This window comes from Hirundo rustica, chromosome 13 (genome assembly GCF_015227805.2).
Source record: "Hirundo rustica isolate bHirRus1 chromosome 13, bHirRus1.pri.v3, whole genome shotgun sequence".
NCBI lineage: Eukaryota > Metazoa > Chordata > Aves > Passeriformes > Hirundinidae > Hirundo > Hirundo rustica.
In genome coordinates this window covers 5,667,094-5,687,349 of record NC_053462.1, presented here as the reverse complement: position 1 = coordinate 5,687,349, position 20,256 = coordinate 5,667,094, and the positions used below count along the sequence as shown (strand labels likewise).

Sequence of the window (20,256 nt, the reverse complement as noted above, 5' to 3'; positions counted from 1 at the left end):
TAAACCCCCCCCACAATTTAAAGTCGAGACCCTAAGCAGATATTAGCTCTTGCTATGTCCCAAACCAAGAAGTTAATGTAATTAACATCACAAAACATGGTGATTTACATACTACCCACATAACTCAGGCAAATAAATTATCCCCCCACAAATAAAAAAAGAAATACTGACATATTTAGGGAAGTTAGCTTTAGAGTTACATTCAAGCATAGAAATATGAAGTAAACAATTCAATATTCAAGTTCGTTTGCAGCTCTTTGGGCGCCAGACAGATCATCCAAGCTCAAGCACAGTGGATAATCTGGTTAGCTGCTCAACTTTTTTTCAAAGAAAAATACCATGTCCACAGAAGAAATGAAATTAATTTCAACTTACTCAGTGATCCAGTCTTTTATTTGACCTTAGTTAAAGGCAAATCAAGTACAGATACTGTACATTAAAATGTATGCACATAGAACAGTTGTTCTCCATTCTACCTTAAAGGCTCAAACCTCCACACTCACTTATTTAGAGCCCTTTGCAGGCAACGACTCCGCTCTGAAACACCTCGCACCCACATTTAAATATAGAGAGATCCATCTGCAGGTCCCACATAGCCAACACCTATTAGCAGCACATCAATTAGCGTCCATATTCCAAGTCCACCGAAGCTGAAGAGTTTTCCCAGACCTTCCCGCCACTGCCCCAAATAGAAACGATCGGCACCAAATCCACCAAGGGTGATGCTGGAAGAATAAAAATATGATTAATTTTTATTTTTAGAGGAACTGAGCTTGGGTATCCAAGTGTTTTTCCTCCAGCTGTGTTTGCTGAAGACATCCAGCATTGTTGCATGTAAACCATTTGTGCATTCTATGCCCACCATTTCAAGCCAGACAGCATCTGAAATACTGGCTATTCGGCACACCTTTAAAAAACAGAATCTGAAGATTTTAAAGAAAATTAATCTATTTTAGCTTGACATTATCCAATAGTTTCTGCTTACCTTAATGCCAAGGCAGTAGACCACTTATAACCTCCAGTCCAGTTGCAATAGAGCATCTTAGGAAACACACGGTTACCTGAACATTGGAAATATTAAAACCTTAATGCAATAAACAAAGACCATATCATAAAGAAGAAAACTACAAGAAAGAAGATACTGTATTTTTCCAAAATGAGTCTAAAAGGGTTGACACTAACTGAGAAACAACTGTCAACACAAAAGCTCATTTACACCTTACAGTTCTCTGTTCCATCAATCTTGGTCCCATATCAGGAAAGTCAGTGAACAAACAGAGGGAAAATGAAGCCTAGCTGGATGGAACCAGCATAATTATCTTTAAGTGGCCTATGGAGACATTTGATTATCGATTCTCAGACCACTAATAGGTTCAAGTAAGTTTAACTCACAGAAGTTGACAAAAATAAATAGTGTGACAGTATACAGCAGTATAATAAGCCAATGTTTGCAGTTAGATGTTGCTATTATGCTAAAAAATGAAATGTATTAATAAAAAAATCAGTAGATTAATCAAGGTGCAGACTGTTATTGTAAAAGGACAAAAATCTTTGTAGTCACCCATTACAAAATATGTGCAAAATTCTTTAGAGAAATCCGGCTTTGTCCACCTTACCTAGACAATGAATGTGATCCCGGACTGTGCAAGTTGCATTGTATCGTTGTCGAGGGCAGGAAACTGTCATGCAGTTTGTGGAATTGGTACAGACATAATCACTTGTGGCAAGCTGCCAGCAAAACTGGCACGTCATGTTAATTGTAAAGTTCTCCTGCTCTTGGTTATTCTCATCCTGTAAAAGGACAGCACTATCACTTCAATAGAATTAAAGCAAAAAATCAATGGGTAGTATCAAATTAGATTTCATGAGCAGACGTTTTGGGCAAAAGAACAATTGTTCTGTTTGCTACCTCTTACAGAGCAGAATAGAAAACCACCAAAGAGGTATCAAAGACACATTTAACATTCCCGATTCCTCCAGTCTAAGGCTGCTGCCAAAAAGAGGACTCAATTAGTCTCACCTTTAAGGTCAGTTCATAGCTCTGACATATTTAGCCTCCCAACTCTTAAAATGTTTGGAGTGGTTTAAGGCATGGCCAGATAATGAAAAGATCCAAGGCAAGAAAGGAAAACCAGGGAAGGGCAGGCCTGCCTCTTCAACAGCCTAGAGTGAGTGATCAAATTTATCACAGAACTGCAAGCCTGCCTATATCAGAACCTGGAAATAAATATTCTGCATCTTAAGACAAGATGCCACAGTTTAATGACTTAAACCCGGGGTTAAGAGTAACAGGTTACTTACAACACAATGAACGTGTGGCTTCACTCTGCAATCAAAAGTTGCCGTCTTCCCATAAATACAGGAATAGTTTGTGTTACATGTCATGCAGTCTGGTGGCAATCTACTGCAAAGCCCGTTGCTGGGACAATTAGTCACATAAGGTGGAATTTCTGTACTTTCTGCAAGGTGCAATAAGTGAATTAATAACCCGAGTAAAAAAAGCTAAATAGTCTAAAGTATATATATATACACACATTTTTTATACATATACATGGACATAGACAAACACATGCACTGATGCTGTATAAAGGGCTTTCCTCACTATGCATGGAGCAGCATTCCCAGCCTGAGCTGTGAGAGCCAGAGGAGCCACAGGGCTGTGTTCAGGACACCAGCCAACACTCCAGCACAGCACCAGGACTGAGCTTACAGGGATTAGCGCCGCCTCAGCCAGCGCTCCTCAGCAGAAGTAATCAGTTCAGGAATAGCAGCAGGGTGACACGGGTAACCTACTTTGAGTTGAGCTCTAATTAGGGCTACAGCTACCTCAGCCATTTGCTGTTTGCATGTGTACAGAATCACCTCCTAAACTGCCAGCAACAACAGCATTTCTGTCAGTCCTGACTGCACCCCCAGTGAGCTATGAACCTGTACTGAGGGTGGACAGGGAACAAGAACAAGTTCTCACAGGATGCCGAAGTCTTTTTAACCCACCATTCTGAGGGGTACAAACCACATATACCACAATGGCACTTAAACTTACCATTTTCTACTTCTTATATGGACCAGCTGTCTAATTAGATAACCCAAAGTAATTGTTATGGTCACTGAAGAGTAATTCATAATGTGTTACATTGTAATGTTTCTTACCACTGTGAGATCATGTAAGACCCAATTCAAGAACTTTTGGACTCAAGACTGAGAAGGATCTACAGACAACAAACAAAAACCCCTTACCTAATGATTTAAAATAGGGAGCATTTGTACTTGTTGAAGCTAGGCTTTTTGCCAGCGTAGACTGTGGCTGTGTAAGCTTTGTTGTCATCAAAGATCCCGCTAAAAGACAAAAACACGGAGAAAGTGAAATGGTTAGAACAAAATTCGTCTTCAGAAACACTTTGATTTCAGCACTCTGATATGAAAATGCAGGTAGAATGTGTAACAAGATTAGAAAAAAAATCTGTCTTCCTGCTCTACTAATAGTGGGATATGTATGTTCAACATTAGAAAGAGCATTAGAACGGAATTGTCCCTTTAAGACAAGGAACTACATTTATTTCCATTCAATCTTATTTTTCGATTCATGACAATTAAAAGCACTGCTCAGAGAGCAGATTTTGCACAGGGTTTTCTACTGAACAATACCATTTAATGAAGCAAAGCAAGTAGTTTTTTGATGTAAAGATGGAATAGAGGGGCCGTTCGGGAGGCGCGGCTGTGCCGGTGCAGGCGCTGGTCTCTGCGGGAACTGAGGGCTCGGGAGAGCCGCGATGTGCCAGCGCTGCCGAGCCCTCACGGCAGCCAGCGGGCACGGGGGGAAGAAGGAGAGGCAGCTTTGTCACACCATCACACCACCCACCCTGACCGCGCCGAGGAGCCCCAGGACGTTTTCAGTCACACACGTTCGCGACAAAGAGCGGCCACAAAAGGTGCTGTGTAACAGAGCAGCACACGAGCCGGCGAGAGGGCCTGGCCCGCGTTTTGCCCTGACACCTCAGCCCCAACCCCGCAGAGACGGCACAACGAAACGCGGCCATGCCCGACACACCCGCTTCGCCCCCAGCCAGGGGAGCGGCAGCGCATCCTCACCCCACCGCGGTCACAGCCACCTCCGCAGCCGGACCCGCGCTCAGCCCCGGTCGCAGGAGCGGCCGCTGCCGCTCGGGGCAGCCGCCTCCACCCCAGGCCTCAGCCGGAGCCCCTGCCCCTTCTCTCCCACCCCCGCCGCCCTGTGTCGGCCCGGCGGCCGCGCTCACCGCGGCCCGAGAGGACGGAGAGCTGTGACAGGAAGAGCGCGGCCCCGCAGAGCCCGCGCAGGACGCGCCGCCACCACCGCGCCGCCATCTTGGTGCGCAGGCGGGGCGGGGCCGGCGCGGCTGAGGGGCGGCGGGAAACGGCGGCCCCACACGGGCACGGACACGGCCAGAGCCCGGAACCCGCTGCAAAAGCCCTCAGAAACCCAATGCTGCAGGCTGAATGCGCCAACAGGGAGCAGAAAGCGACAGGCCACAAAAATAAATGTATGTATAAAATGTAAAAATAGAAATAAAAACCGTCCTCCACTACCGTGTTAATCCTGTCAAGTGGAACAGAAAGCTTTCCCAGCACTTACTCCTTCAATGTTTTTTTCCTGTTTCTTGTAGAAGCTGGAGATAAAAACAGATCCACAAACCCAAACGAATACAAAACCAAACGCAGACCTATTAAACACGGGTCTGTACGAGTGTGAAGAAAAGTAAAACAAACGTTGTATTTGTGTTAATATTTATGCACTAAATTGTAGTTTCTGCTTCACGGCTGTGATATATAAATCAGAACTAGAGCTGTATAGCTTAGATAATTGAGGAATACACATAACAGTATCTAAGCCTGTTAATTAAATAGCAGCATATTAAAATGAAAAAAAAAAAAAGGTAAAAAGTAATCTCTCAAAAAATCCGGTTCAATTGCTTGCAACAGCAACTTTAAAAATCATTTCAAAGCATAAACAAAAACAGAAATACAGCCAGTTTCAAGTCCAACATACTGTTTTAAAATTAAAATTATCCTCTGGTCCTTTCCAGCATTCTAACTACTCCCAGCAAATAAAAGAATAAATTACACACAGAAAGGTTTTTCAAAGTTTGATTGTTTGTTTTAGTAAAAAGCCAAAACAACAGCAAACAGAGGAAAAAAATGAAACACTTCACACACAGCTACAGTAATTCAACTGCATTCTTGGCAACCACCATGACAGCAACCATTCCCACCAACTCCACTTGTTACACTGCGACTTCCAGCAAAGACTCCAGCGCAGTCATAGCCTGTGAACACACATTCTGAAACAACCAAGCTATTCATGCCATGCCCCTCCCCAAGTTTCTGTTACCCTGGAGCTAGAAATAAAACTAATCCAAACGGCTCCTGAGGCACCTGCGTGCTGCCACGCTCTGAGTGCCAGGTCAGTCAGGTACCTGCTCCGTGACGGAGGGTGCTCAGCGCTGCCAGCAGCGTCCGCTGTCCTTCCCAGCCTCCTGATCCCCACCCTCCTACAGCCCTGAGTCACTTCCACAGCAAACCCACCACAGCAGAGGTGCAGGACTTTCTAAACAAGCATTCCGCAATTCAGGCAGATTGGAAACCCATGCGATTATTAAAGGAATTGGAAGGTACATCTGTCCTCTCATGCTTTTCCTGGAGCACTAACAGTGCTACATTTGCTTATTTTGTGTATCCATTAACTGAAAATTCTCTCAGATGAGCATCACTGCTGTGCAGGAAGAAAGAAACACTTCATAGAGGCAGCTAATAATTTTTTTTCCTAGCAGCAACGTCAGAACTCTTCTTCTGCATTTGGAATTTGTGAAGTCTTAAATTTCTTGAGTTTTTCAATAGCAGAAGATACGGAAATCTCTCCATGAACTTTGTTGTCTCTGGTTCGCACGTTGACAGCATTGTTTGCTTTCTCCTTTTCTCCAACCACTGCAAGACATAGCACAAAATATTATACAATCTGCATTAGAAAATGAGCCTAGAACAAACTTTGTCCAACATTAGAATTTAAATGATATTCAGAAATGTAAGATGCTGCAATTACCTAAGATGAAGTTATACTGAGCCAGCTGTGCATTTCTGATTTTCTTGTTTAATGTGCAACTTTGATCTAAATCCACATCTGACATAAATCCTGCTTCAAAAAATTGGTTGCAAACCTAAAAAAAACCCAAAGAAACCAAAACCCTCTTAGTATTACTATACAGTTCACAACATATATTTGTAAATGGTGCAATTATTGATTTCTCCCAAACATTAATTCATGCACATGCATAATTTTGTTCTTGTGGATGATTATAAGGAATTGAGTGAAGTTATCTGAAGAAACCTGCACACACAGCAGCGCCCCAGCTGGGAGACAATACAAGGTAACATCTATATCACACGTCCTCAGTCTGAGAAAGAGGAGAAAGAACAAACACACTTATTCTTGCATTAAAAGGAAAGCATGGGACAGGGGTAAAACCAACCGTGGTTCAAAAGTGATGTAGTCAAGAATATACACGGTGGGAAATGGAAGAAACTGGCTCTGCCTACTTAGAGCTAGAGAGTACTGTAATGAAGCATTAGTTAAGTTTGTCATCCAGGATGCTTTTTCCTTTAATAATTACAGCAGTATGTAGATAATTAACGAACTCAGAATACTTGAAGTTACGCACCCCTTACTCAGACATATATACAAATTTTGGACCGAAGCTTTCACACTGAAAAATTTACCTCTCCTCCCAAACATGTTTCCAGAGTTATTAAGCATTAATTCCCTGTTCTAGGACAAGGACTTAAGGATCTATGAAATCTGCCTGCTGCCATAAGGAGCCAAGCTCTCCTCTCACCTGCTGAGCGTACTGTTCCGAGGTGGGGCCCACCGGCACAACCATGACCTGCCGTGGAGACAGCCAGAACGGCCTGGCCAGCACAGGACAAACAGGAAATAAAGGTGAATTTACATTTCCAGTCACAGCCACAGTCATGTTCCACAACAACAATGTCTATATAGAGTTATTTACATTAGCTAAGGATGTTGGATAGTGTATTGTCTCCCTCTTTTCAGGCTCACATTAAACAGCAAATAGATTGATTCCAGTAAAATGACATATGGGGAAGTTGTCAAAACTTCTGTTTTCTTCCCAGCTGACTTCACAACTTTAAATAGAACTCTTTCTGCATAATTTTCACGTTTATCTATAACTTTACATTAAAGGTGGACAGTCAGACAGGTGACTGAAACTAAGGATTAACTCTTCCTTAGTACTTTAAATACATTCATGAAGAAATATTTCCAGCTCTTATCCAAGATAAAGTGATCCATCTTAGAAGTATAAAAATATTTCACATGTTAGGGTTAATTAATGTCTGTGTATATACAAATAATTGCTTTACATGTATCTGACATCCTCCTGGTACAAACACATGAGTTTTAAGCAAAAAGGAATAATGCAGGACTTACACATTCAATTACAATTCCTATTTCTGCAATATTTTTCTTTTTTTCCTGCAGTCTCATGAAATTGTATGGATATCATACAACTCAGACCAGAAAACTGGACTTTTCTTGTAATATTACTTACTAATTTTGAGAAAATTTTAGGGATATTATTTTTGCATTATAATATATGGGACAATAGGAAGGATATGCAGTTTCTACATTGTTAAAGTCTTTTTAGAATTCCATTTGTGCCACATACCATTTTCCTCCATAATTTTCTGCTAGAATAGCTATCATTCTCTCCACAGATCCCAAAATAGCTCTGTGAATAATGACTGGCCTTTTCTTGTCATCACCATCCTTACTGGAAAAAAAAAGAAAAAAAAAAAGAAAAAAAAAAAAAAATCAAGCTTTTTTTTTTTTTTTTAAATAGTCATTTTAACCCACACACATGTAATCTTACTAATATTTTTGATTCTACTTTTAACAGAAAGACAAAATTTAGTTAGTTATACATATAAAAAGTCTACTGGTTTTATTAAAAATGTACTTCAAGTCAGCTGGGCTTTTAAAGGAATTCTAATTTAAAATAATCATGCTTGCAGCTAGCAGCAGAGACATGCTCTTAAATTTGAGAAGACACTTGACCGACTCAGCACCATTTTTGTGCATTTTAATATTTTATGTTGCACTCTCTTTACATTAGGACTTGCTTTTATTTGTTGCACAGGATCTTATCTGACCTTACTGTTCATTACTTCACCAAAATTACAACCCCAAAATTTTAAAAAACTGGCTTCTTTTAAAAAAGCTAGTTCATAACCATATTATTACCTATCATAAAAGCTATACTTCAGGACCAAAAGATCACAAAGATGCTTATTCTATCTTTTCCAACTTCATAATATGCAAAATCAAACACAACAAGAAATACAACCCACAAAATAAGTATTCAAGTCAACCTGGCTCCAAGATTAATTCGCTCAGTGGGCCTAGCTGGAAACGAGCCAGACTTTCACTAAAAGCTGTTTGCACTTGGTTTATGTTCAAAGTTACCTAATTTAATCTGATAAAAATAAAGAACCACTTAGTACAAACATACTTGCTCCTTAGGGCATGTTTGAATTTGTGTGCAATGTCCTCCAAGGAGGCACAATGACTAAGCTGAAAATGAGAACTGACTCAGCTGAGGAGTTTTCAGCATAAGCTATCATCAATTGTCCTCAAAACTGGCAGACAAGAAGGATAATGAGACTTTTCTGCATTTACTATTAAAGTGAGCTATCATTACATTGAAAAAGTATCTTCAGGTTCATAACTTGCTCCTCTACTCACTGGGGGTGTTTGCTCTCCCTGCCAGCTGACTGATTTACAAGCTAATCATTTGTTAAATGAGCAATATAGCCTTAGTACTTAATGGGAATTACAGATAATGAAAGCTATTGTTTCATTTCATTTTTAAAAGGAAGATATTTAGCTTAACCACTCACCCAACATAAGTAAGATTAAACCGAATGGGTAGCTGGAAGTCAAGTTGGATGGTAGCACATTGATGGTACCTACCAATTGCATCTTTGATTTTAATATCTATCTGTGAAGCAAAATAACACAGTTACTAAATATAGTTTGCCTGCAGTACATCTGCATTTCTGTCCATCTCAAAGTTATACTGAAATGCTGAGTCACTAACCTTAGGACCATAAAACGCTCCATCTCCTGGATTCAAATTCCATTGCTGTCCAAAGTTATTCAAGCTGTTTTGAAGTTGCTAATCGTAAGAATGAGAGAGTAATTAAAAGTTATAGAAGGGACTCATTACTGAACGTCAAAGCATTTTCCTTTGAAATTCAAAAGGAGTCAAGAGCAGCAGAAGCCGTATCGTTCAAGCATTTGCTCATTTATGATACACAATCTGGAAATAGTAATTCCTTGTATAAATATTCTGATTAATTAGAAAAAAAAGATTAATAAAAATCTAACTCGTTCAAGGTAAGGGGCTAAGTAAGAATCAAAGTTCTGGTTTTCTATAGAAACTTCAGATTTAATGTGACGTTTTCCTACAAGAATTTCTACTAAGGGCAGTGTTTACCATCTGATTTAAGTAATTCCACTATGCAGCACGGAAGAACTCAGTTAAATATCTACCTCTGCAAGTACAAATATTAAGGGATTTGTTTGCTTTTAAATTAGTTACCTTTTCTGCATGATCCCAGATCTCTGAATCTCCAAGATAATTTTCTGGTCTTGTAGAAAGATGTAGTTGAAAGGTAAAGCCAAAGACAGCATAAACTGACTTCAAGAAATCAAGGCAGCCCTTAATTTCTTCTTCAATCTTAAACATAAAACATATTAAAATAGGTTAAAATTTACTTACATAAAAATGTAATTGAATCTACTGAATTCCTCATAACCAGAACATGGGAGTCCATTAAGTGAGAAAGAATTAAAAATCACTTGAAAATTACATCCAGCGAACCCAAATCCATTTAACAGCCAAAGAGATCTGAGGTGTTGCAGCTTCAAAGCATGGCAAGAAAAGTAGTATTTTTGTCAAGCATGATGTTCTGGAGCCAAATTGTATCCTGAACTAAAGTACATTGATTTATACATATAGTTCCACTAAAATCTATGGCATTACTAACCAAATAAAGTTTTTATTCAGCATCTCTATAGAATACAATGGGATCAATTGCTTTTTTTCCCAGAGGGAGATGGAAAATGCAACAAACTTTACTTTCTGGGATTTAGTTGCCCAGTGCATCTTTCTAAATAAAAGGAAGCACCTAGGGAAAAACCTCATCAAAAGCAGCATTATGCTACACAATCGGAGAATCAAGATTGAAATGCTTCAGGGATTTTTTTGTTGTTTACTGTTTAGATTGCACTGGGAGAGGGAAAGGTTTTTTTGGTTGACTGTTGGGGATGTGGGAGGTGCTTTTTTTATTTTTACCTGTTCCATTGTGCAAAAGATGTGAGCATCATCTTGTTGGAAGCGCCTCACACGAGTCAAGCCACTCAAAGTGCCTGAGAGTTCATTTCGGTGAAGAACTCCAAAATCTGCAAGTCTAAGAGGCAATTCCCTCCAGGATCGGGGACGATGGGCAAACATCAAGCTAAAAGGAACATGGAAAAACCTTCCTCTTATCCTTCTTACAGGAGATTTAAGACAACACAGAAATAAACAAAGCTCAGTAGAGACAGTAATCATATTTTTAAGTATTTAGTCATTCAGGTTGTCTGCTATTTCAGGTTGCCTGAAAGACAGGCAAACAGAAAAAGCACAGCACTCAATGAACCACTAAAGACCACTGAACATTGCAAGAGTAAATCAAAGACCGGTTCATCCATACCCTCCTTGGAACACCAACAGAATTGGTACTTACTGGTGGTACAGACTAGTATTAGCATGCACAAACCCAGCTCAGTGCAGACTTACTGCAAAGGTCTCCTTTGTGACACTGTCAGAGAAGCTCTCTGGACACACTGGCTTAGTGGTCTATCGTAAGTACACATCACATGTGTTAATTATTCCTTTTACTTCTCTGCCCCACAAAGGATAAATGATATAAAAGAAGATGTTTTCCAGTTGAGAGTACAAACCAATGTCCTGGACAATTCATGGGTTTAAGGGCAAACGTTTCCTTCTCAATTTCAAAAGAGAACATATTTTCACTGTAGTGCTGCCAGTGTCCTGAAGCTTCCCAGAGTTTACTGTTGAAGACATTTGGAGATACAACTTCAGTAAAATTACGCCTGCGATATTCCCCCTAAAGAACAAACACAACATTTAAAAGGTGAGAGAGCTTTTAACAAGCAAAAGCTTGATTCTTTTCACCTGTGGTATTATGATGGCAATATACAGGCACATGATAGGACTACTGCACATGTAGCTTTTGCACAATCAGAAAAAACTCTGCCTTATTTTCAAAAAGGTTAAATTTGCATAATCCTTGTGAAAATCTTTGATATATTTACATACATAGATACTTCTCTTTCTGTGGATAGCTCAGCATATGAATGGCCAATCATTTAAGATCAACAAATGATAATCAAGTTGCTAGGACTTATATCAGTAACATCAGCATATACTCACCCGTATGAAATCCATGAGCGTGTTATAAAGAAAGGCACCTCTAGGGAGGAAAAAGCAGCTTCCAGGACTCAAATCATGAAAGAAGAAGAGTTCTTGCTCCTAGGTAAATGAAAACCAGAGTGCTCTGGTAACAATTCAGAGAGAATTGCAGAATGCAAGTATTTCACACACATTGAGACACTGTTTGCAAAGATGGAATATTACAGCAACAAGATTATTTATGGTCTACAAGTTCTCAGCAAGACTGGCTAATTGATCTGCAGTTCTGACTCTTAGAAATTTGTAAGAACATCAAATTCCACTTGATTCTTTGACCACGTAAATACATATTTCCTCAAATTTACACCTATTATAAAGAATGACCAAACCATGTTATTCAAACAATTTCCAAATAAATTCTCTTCTGTGAAAAATAGAGTGGTTTAGGTAGGATCCGCAAAGACTCTACATTAATAGGTCTAAGACTTATATCCCTAAACTAAGGAACTAAAGCCATTAACTTCTTCCCAACATTAGTTTAACATCCATATGCAAGTAACAAGTCGAGTTTGTAGAATTAAAATTTTAAAATATAAGTGACATCAAGAAGTACATAGAAGCCCCTTAAAACTGTTGAAAAATAACAACAAAAAAATCAAACCAAAGCTAAAATACAAGGGAGGAGAATGAATTCTATAATAGGAATAAAATACTGTAATAGGTATAAAAGAATTAGACAGTGGAATAGTGTACCTTTCCAATTTTCCTATGATCCCGGTTTTTTGCTTCTTCCTGGACTCTTTCCCATTCCTTCATCATTTTATTATCAGGAAAGGATATTCCATATATTCTCTGCAGAGTTTCCATGTCAGATTTTCCTTCCCAATACGTAGAGGAACTCTGATACACAAACCCCATACTTTAAGATATTATTATATAATATCAGGGAAAGGGGGATAAACACTAACCCATTCAAACATCATTATATTTTTCCTTGGGAAAAGAATTATATGCAGTCCTTCAGCATTTGTTTGTAATGCAAAGAGACTTGCAGTGCCTTTCAGTCAGCATACTAATACCGAAGACAAACAAAAGTGACAGGTCAAATCGTACTTTATTCTGCTTAGGTACCTTGTTTTAACTCCCATCATGGCATATTTTACTATTTCATGTTTTGCCTTCTAAAAAGACAGGACTTGTTTGCATTGAAAACATAATGAAGTAGGGAAACATGAAAGGCAAAGCAAATCTAGCTCTCACAGTTAAATCCAAGCAGTTTTAACACTCTACCCACTTAATCCCTGGAACTCAAGAGTTCCATACACTTCAGTTAGGAAGCCAGCAAAAGCCACAATAATGAATGTTCCAAAGAGCTCAGTTTAATAAGGTTACCAAAATTAGCAACTGTGAGTAACTTAAACTACATCATAAATTCAGAGGCCTCTGCAAACACTGTCTCCAGCTTTCCAGGAAGCAATGCCATTTTTAACAGCAGCACTTGCAGCAGATCTGCCAAGGTCCACTTTACCTCCGGTACCTGAAAGATACCATCTGACAAGGTCAAAATACTATTTTCTGACCCAATGAGTATCTTGACATTCACTTACTGCAGAAGAGCACGTACCCCTGCTGCACTCAGATGTGACAGCAGGTCACTAACCAGGACGCTTGTCCTGCGAAGTGCGGTGCTGGTGGGAGACAGTGGCACAGGAGCTTAGGCACTGCGCCGCTCTCCAGTGCAGGGCAGAACTGGCTCCACTGCTCATGTGGTCACCACTAGCTAGAGCAGCCTTGTAGTGCTCTTCATCAGTCTAAATGTGCATGTTACTACACAACTCTAATAAAAAACCATGCTGGTAACTTTCACTGAGGTACTACTGTCTTAGTCAAGAACCAGTAATGTCAGATGCAGATCAACGATCAAAGTCAGTAGTGCTACTCGTACAATGGGAGCTGGGAAAGAAATAAAAAACTACTGTACAGTAAGCAAAGAAAACAATCCAAAGGACCAATCCTAGTATACTCAGCCCAGGAAAAATAAATATATATAAATAAATTAACTGACAATTTCTTTCCGTTTCGATGCACAGTTAATTTAAACTTACCTTAATTATTTTAAGGGCCTTAATTTTTCCAGTGTGTCTCACATGTGGACCCCTGCAGAGATCAATCAATGGACCACATCTATATGCCAAAACAAACAGAGTGTTCACTTCCAAGCAATCCAATATTTTTCAATACAGTCACTAATGGCATACAAGTTCATGTTTGGCACATTCAAACACGCCAGAAAATATAAATATGCAGCAAAGTGAGTGCACTTTAAATATAACTGTGCCTTCTACCTGAAGTGGAATATTCACTCAGTAAATGCTCAGCACTCTTGATCCATTTTCAAGAGCATCATAACACACGTCTGCCAATTCATATAGTTCCATATGTGAACTTGATCAAGTTGGCCAGGAAATTTTAAACTATGCACAAAGAGAAAATGGCTGTGCCTTTTCCAACCAACTGACAAGTAACTGAATGAGCAGGTTCCTCACCCCACATTGAGCTAGTTAGCTTTATCCATTATGAAGCAAGCCAGTGGCAGAGATGGCAACTTTTTTAAAATCAGTCTACTGAAACCAGAGGGAATAAATAAAATCTGAATTTGACATTTGTCCATAAACTGAGACCTAATCTCTCCCAGCAGAGAAAGAAAAGTTCTCATTTTACCTAAGCAGCAATATTAATGGCAAACTTAAGTGCCAATCACACAAGAATTCGGAACTTAAAATAAAAAACCCAAATTATTCTCTCAAATTAAATTAATTAGCTATTAAAATACTTTATAATACCTTTCAAGTATATTTCTTTACCTGTATACTGTGGTAGTTGTTGTCTTCACTTTCTCATTAAGGATACGACACTTGAACTTGTTATACTGTGTGGAAACATGAATAGCCATAAACATAAAAAAAAAATAGATAATAAAACTCTCTTTAAAAATTACATTTTAACAATACAAGTGCACCAGTAAAAGACATCCCTAACAATAAAAAAACAAACCAAAACCAAAAAACAAAACAACACAACAATAACAAAGAAACCCCACATATATTTCTCAGAAGAGTTGCAAAAGCAGAGGGGAAAGAGACAAAAAGATCTTAACTCCCGAGGGTGTGTTGAGGATTGTGATTACCACCTGAACACCCTAAAGCACTTGTGAAAAGCAATCACACAGTACAGTGAGACTGGTGATACTCACTGAATAAAACAGGACTAGAGCTAAAGCCTTTTCTGACCTGTCTTCACAAGTGAGCCAGAAGAAACGTATGCCTTTCATTTACTTATTTGTTATTTCATTGAGTTTGAGGTGTGTTTTTGTGAATAAAGAATTGGTTTTGCAAGTGCTTGAAAACATCCTGAACACTTGAGAGGCATATGGAGACAGGGAAACAGATGGTATTGTTTTGCTTTGTTTTCCTTAGTCTTACTAGACAGGTACTATTCTGATGAGTCAGTCACATGCAATATTTCATAAAAATTACATTTTAAATGATCATTGTACCAGATCCACAGCTACTCTAAAGATTTACCTTAAACATGTCTAACAGGATCTCCTTTTTGACTTCCAGCCTTTCAAAAGCCTGTTTCTCTTTTATGATATGTTTACAACGGTCCTCTAGTAGGGGGAATTCAGTACTAGATACACTTCTAGATAAAAAAACACAGGCAAAAGAAATAAAAAATAATTATTTTGATACTCCTGTTTTTTCAAGTGAGCACTTTCTAATGGTCTAATTTGAAAAATATGGAATGTGTTGTGATTTGACACAGTATTTTTTTTTCTTAGTTACTTACAATCAGCTGCATTTTCAGACCCTAAATGCAGAAACACAGATAGTACCGCCCTGGACAAACCCATTGCAATCATTCCTGGAACAGTCTTTGACATGATTAAATGTCTGGAAGGCCAATAGCTCAAAATGATTTAAGAAAAAAAAACAAACCAAGGGGAAAAAAGGCTCAACTCAGCCACAAGAGCCAGTTTATCAGCTCATGCAGATTCAGTATTCTCTCTGCCTACAGAAAGATAAACAAGGAAAAAAACAGAACTGTAAAGCTGTGCACAAGGATTAGAAAAGTAGTAAACACCTAGACAAGTTACATGCATTTGTGCTCTTTCTACAAGTGACTATGGCCCCTGGATACCAAACCTGCATGACTCTTCAGGGAAACCATCCCCCTTGCCTCACTGCAACTTTAGAAAGTTCAACCCAAATGCTCTCTGTTTTTTCCAGAGAACAGCATCAACTCTTACAGAGCAGGTGTCTGAACACTGCTTCTGAATTTAAATATATACACAAACTCTACTGAACTGTATACATAGAGGACTAAGTTTCAAATTATATTAGAGACACAATTATACTTTTAACATGCAGAAACAAACAAAATAACTCTAGTACTGAGCTTTAATGTGGAGTATTAAAGTCATAAGACAATGTAATTTTACCTATCTTCAATATACATGTCATAATGAAATCCATTCTCAATTGGTGGTCCATAGCATAAACAGCCCCCAAAATATCCTTCCATAGCCTCTCCAAGAATGTGAGCACTTGAATGCCAATAAACCTGTAAATGAAGTCAGGTGAGCACACCATGAGGTCAATGGCATTGTGTAACTAAAAAAAAACCAAAACAAACTACAGATGTATCTGCAGATAGGACACAGACTGGAACACACAAGTCAAGGCCTTCTGTATGAACTCCTTTGAGAAATAACTTGTTAATGTTAAAGAGAAGGATGAAAAGAACACAAAGATTTTACTGACTCTCAGACTACAGGCACTTAGTATCTAATCTTGTTTGTTGAATCATAGGAAATACATTACTTGAATAGTTTTGTGTGGTTTTTTTAATTCAAGATTTTAAAAGCTTAATTCTGCAATCAATTTTATGCCATTAGTTTCTTTGAACAAGAAGAAACCAGAGAGTGTTTACTCACAGTTTTGGCTTCTTCGTTATCAAAGGTGAGCAGCTCTAGAGTACAATCTCCCTCCAGTGGACGGTCCAGGTCCCAGAGCTCACCATTCACCTTGGCTATGACTGCATTTGAAGCCAACACTTGACTAAAGAAACACAAGAGATAACAAGAGTCAAGAATACTTAGGTTCAGATTTGTAAAAGACTTTAGATTTCTAAACCCCATAAGACCACATCCAGATCTTGTAGCACCTGAAGACCTTAAAGTTTTGTTTCTGTGGTCTTCTTAAACACTTTCCTACTGTTAAGGTTCAGAACCTTAAGGTCTTGAGAGGTTTTGTTCAACAGTTTTCAGTGCTGGGGGTCTGAGGGAAAGGCTGCTCCTTACAACAGTTCTACTGTATCTGTTAACTCACAAAACTTCCGATGTCTCTTAATTCCTAGCAGTGACACAGATCTAATTGGAAGCAAGCATTATGATCCCAGCACAGAACCCCATGCACCACTGAGAAGTGTAACCAGCAGTTTCTACTACATGAAGCTGAAGTGCCAATGCTTTTCAAGAAAACCATTTTAAGGGAGCCACCACCCACTGACCGTGACATGTATTTTATACAACAAGGTAAGAGACAAATGATGAGACAAATGATAGTAACAGTTTTATCATTACCAAAATACAACTCCCTGAATGTGCAGGTTACCTAATTCCTACAGCTAATTGATATGGCGTGGTTTTCCAAGATTCCCCTTCAACTGTCTCTCCATCTGTCAGAGTAATTTTGATAGATTTGCTCTGGTTGGCTGCTCTGTAAGCTAGCAAAGCATCATGTTCTTTTTTCAATGCTTCATAAAGCTTCAGTCTGTCTTCTATGAAGCTTGGCACACACGGGAGCTGTAACACATAAATTCCATTATACACACATATTTGTGAGACAAAGAGAATAAAAGGATTCACAGTGTTGGTGCGTCCCCAACGTTTCAACTTGTCCCACTTTAACTGTACTAGAATTTCTGCTAAAATTCAGTAAAGCATTTATAAATAATTATATACAAGATAGTCCCATCCAACTTACTGACTATTTCATAGTGATTTTCCAATTTTCCATGCACTTTCACCAGTCTGGGCCCAAATGTGTCCATGAGCTGGACCTCAGAAAGCAGCTTATATTCCTGACCCAAAATTTGCATCACTCCAACAAGCCCCCACTTCTACCACCACATTCAAAGCATCAGATTCAAGCCAGAATTCACATGAAGGTTCCTGTATTTTAGCTTCAGATGAGTTATTAAGCTCTATTGTACTATAGCAGTGCTGCTAACATCCTTTCAGCCATCAAGAACGCTGTTAAACTGCTCATGAACCATCACTCTCCTTAGTGACCTTTATTTTCCAATAACCCAAACCTTTCTGTCATATAAAAAGTAGAAATCTAAGAATGTATCAGTAACCCTACAAATATAAGATAAAGCTCTTGAATAATGTGAAGTTTTTTTCTCTGCGCTATAGCAAGCCTTCTTCCCAAAAGCTGGGATGTCAAAATACAGCAAAGTATTTAGGATTTGAGCACTTTTGCTGAACCTGGCCAAAACCCAGTGCTATTATCATGTGGTATCAAAGAGCCACTTACCTTATTCTGGTGTTGGTTCACAGCTTCATTTTCATTTTTCTTTTCCTCTTTAATTTGATTCACTGCATCAGCTGGACTTGCACTGGAGACTTCCTGAAAACAGTGATAAAACAAAGTATACCCCTAGTATACCTCTAAGTTTTTTTCCAGCAACCATCAAACCAAACCAAACTAATATATATTGGGCTAAAAAGGCAATCACAAGGAATAAGGTATGTCCTTAGTACAAAGACTTCTCATAGCACATCTAAACTGGATCCTTTTAATGCTCTGCAGACACAATGTTGCTTACCAAGCAAAGTCCTCTCAACACAATTTTCCAAATTTTACTACTACAACTATCACCAGAAAAATCGCCCCAGAGATTGGAGATCAAACCGGAGCAGCGAGCAGCCACAGCAACTTTCAGTCGTGTGATCTCTCTAACAGGTTGCCCAGTGATGCTGTGGATGCCCCAGCCCTGGCAGTGTCCAAGACCAGGCTGGACGGGGCTCTGAGCAATCCGCTCAAGCGGAAGATGTCCCTGCCCACGGCAAGGCGGTTGAAAAGACATGATTTTTAGGGTCCTTCCCAACCCAAGCCATTCTATGATCCCGTGAACCTGCCGCCTTGGCGGAAGGCACAGACCACTGCTCGGTGCTGCGGGCAGACACCGCGGCACGCTTCTGCTGCCGGCGGCTGGGCACAGGCGGCTCGGCCCCGTGAGTGTTCCTGTCCCGTCCCTTCCCTTCCCGCCCGGGGTCACCGCCCAGCCCCGCTCCGAGCGGCCCCGGCGCTACCTTTTCGCCTGCCGGGGGCTGCGCCGGCGCCGCCCGGCCCAGCTCGGCCGCCAGGCTGCGGCGCAGGTGCAGCAGGCGGTAGCGCAGCTTCTCGTTCTCGGCCCGCAGCCGCTGCAGCTCGGGGCTGGCGCTGCCGGGGCAGTGCAGCTCCTGCGGCTCCTTCAGCCGGCCGACCTCCGCCGCCAGCCAGCGCAGCTCCCGCTCCTGCCGCGCCAGGCGCAGCTCCGCCGCCTCAGCGGCCGCCGCCGCCGCCATGTTGTCCCGGCGCGCTCCGCCCCGGCGCGGCGCGGCCCCGCCCGCTGCCGCCACACCCGCCCGGCGCGGCTGGGGCCGAGCGGGGCCTTGTGCTGCCGTCGCTGCTTCTCGCTCAGCGAAGCGCTCCCGGGAGCCCTGCCTGCTGTGCTGCGGCTCATCAACGCACCCCAGGCCGCTGGCAGTTGGGAAGTGTCGATATCCACGGAATCAATCACGGTGGAAAAGACCTCTGAGATCATCGAGTCCAACGTGTGACCGAGGACCGCCGGATCAACTGGACCATGGCACCGTGTGCCACGCTCAGTCTTTCCTTGAACCCTTTACGAGACAATGTCAATGTTAGAACGTCTTGGTCAGATTACATCCTTATTTGACTTCAATGCCAAATAAACACTGCCAGAGCTTATTCATAGTGGATGCTTCCTGGCTGACACCATTTCTTAGGAAATTAGGCTGATGAACTATTCAGCATCTTAAATTGCAGAATTCAGCATGCTAAATTGCAGAATTTAGCACGAAGGTAAGTAATCTGAAGAGGTTTGAGTAGCCAAGTGTTAGGAGTGAGAGTTTGGGAGGATTGTACAACTCCTGCTGCACAGCCCAACAGGGTTTTTTTGCATCGTTTACCGGTCATTGCAATTAAATACCTCAGTTCCATGACCCTGGGAAAAGAATAGCTCTCCATCACAAATCTTTTATACCCACTATGTACTTCACGTATCCTTTTGTCTCAAGGACTTCCTTGGCATAGTCACTTTATCTAGTTTCCTCCCCTGATTTACTTCGCACTCACTTTTCTGTGTTCAGTTTCTCAACACACACTTTCAAATCTTTGCCTTTAATCTATATTCAGACTTTAAAAGGTGTGGATTTTTATTACCAATTTGGCAATTAAGAAATCTGAATTTTAGCATTTTATTCTTCTATTTACATGATGGGAAATAATTATATGGTATGCCAGAAGGCAGAGACAAATTTTGTAATTGTCTCCAACTTGATACATTTCTTATATCACCCATTCTTTGCAATTTTAAGATTTTATAAGAACACATTTGAGGTTATAAGCATATATTCTTTTACCAACAAAAA

The 20,256-nt window shown here is 40.3% G+C and overlaps 2 protein-coding genes across 2 annotated transcripts; both read right to left on the bottom strand.

Annotated features, from left to right (window-relative positions):
* Nucleotides 1-375: 375 nt before the first annotated feature.
* TM2D3 (TM2 domain containing 3) lies at nucleotides 376-4,361 on the bottom strand. The gene is made up of 6 exons (XM_040077258.1): nucleotides 4,257-4,361; nucleotides 3,238-3,336; nucleotides 2,302-2,459; nucleotides 1,617-1,791; nucleotides 986-1,061; nucleotides 376-725 (listed from the first exon to the last, which is right to left on the bottom strand). The coding sequence occupies exons 1-6, from the start codon at nucleotides 4,342-4,344 to the stop codon at nucleotides 560-562; spliced, it is 762 nt and encodes a 253-aa protein (XP_039933192.1). The 5' UTR covers nucleotides 4,345-4,361; the 3' UTR covers nucleotides 376-559.
* Nucleotides 4,362-4,978: 617 nt separating this feature from the next.
* On the bottom strand, nucleotides 4,979-19,167 carry LOC120758833 (threonine--tRNA ligase 1, cytoplasmic-like). Its single transcript, XM_040077511.2, has 19 exons — nucleotides 18,913-19,167; nucleotides 18,134-18,226; nucleotides 17,207-17,397; nucleotides 16,528-16,651; nucleotides 16,033-16,154; nucleotides 15,116-15,233; nucleotides 14,396-14,460; nucleotides 13,637-13,715; nucleotides 12,285-12,431; nucleotides 11,553-11,651; nucleotides 11,060-11,226; nucleotides 10,410-10,572; nucleotides 9,654-9,791; nucleotides 9,150-9,227; nucleotides 8,950-9,050; nucleotides 7,719-7,823; nucleotides 6,867-6,939; nucleotides 6,077-6,191; nucleotides 4,979-5,961 (listed from the first exon to the last, which is right to left on the bottom strand). Exons 1-19 carry the CDS (start codon nucleotides 19,165-19,167, stop codon nucleotides 5,813-5,815), a joined length of 2,382 nt encoding a protein of 793 aa, XP_039933445.1. The 3' UTR covers nucleotides 4,979-5,812.
* Between the last annotated feature and the right edge of the window lie 1,089 nt (nucleotides 19,168-20,256).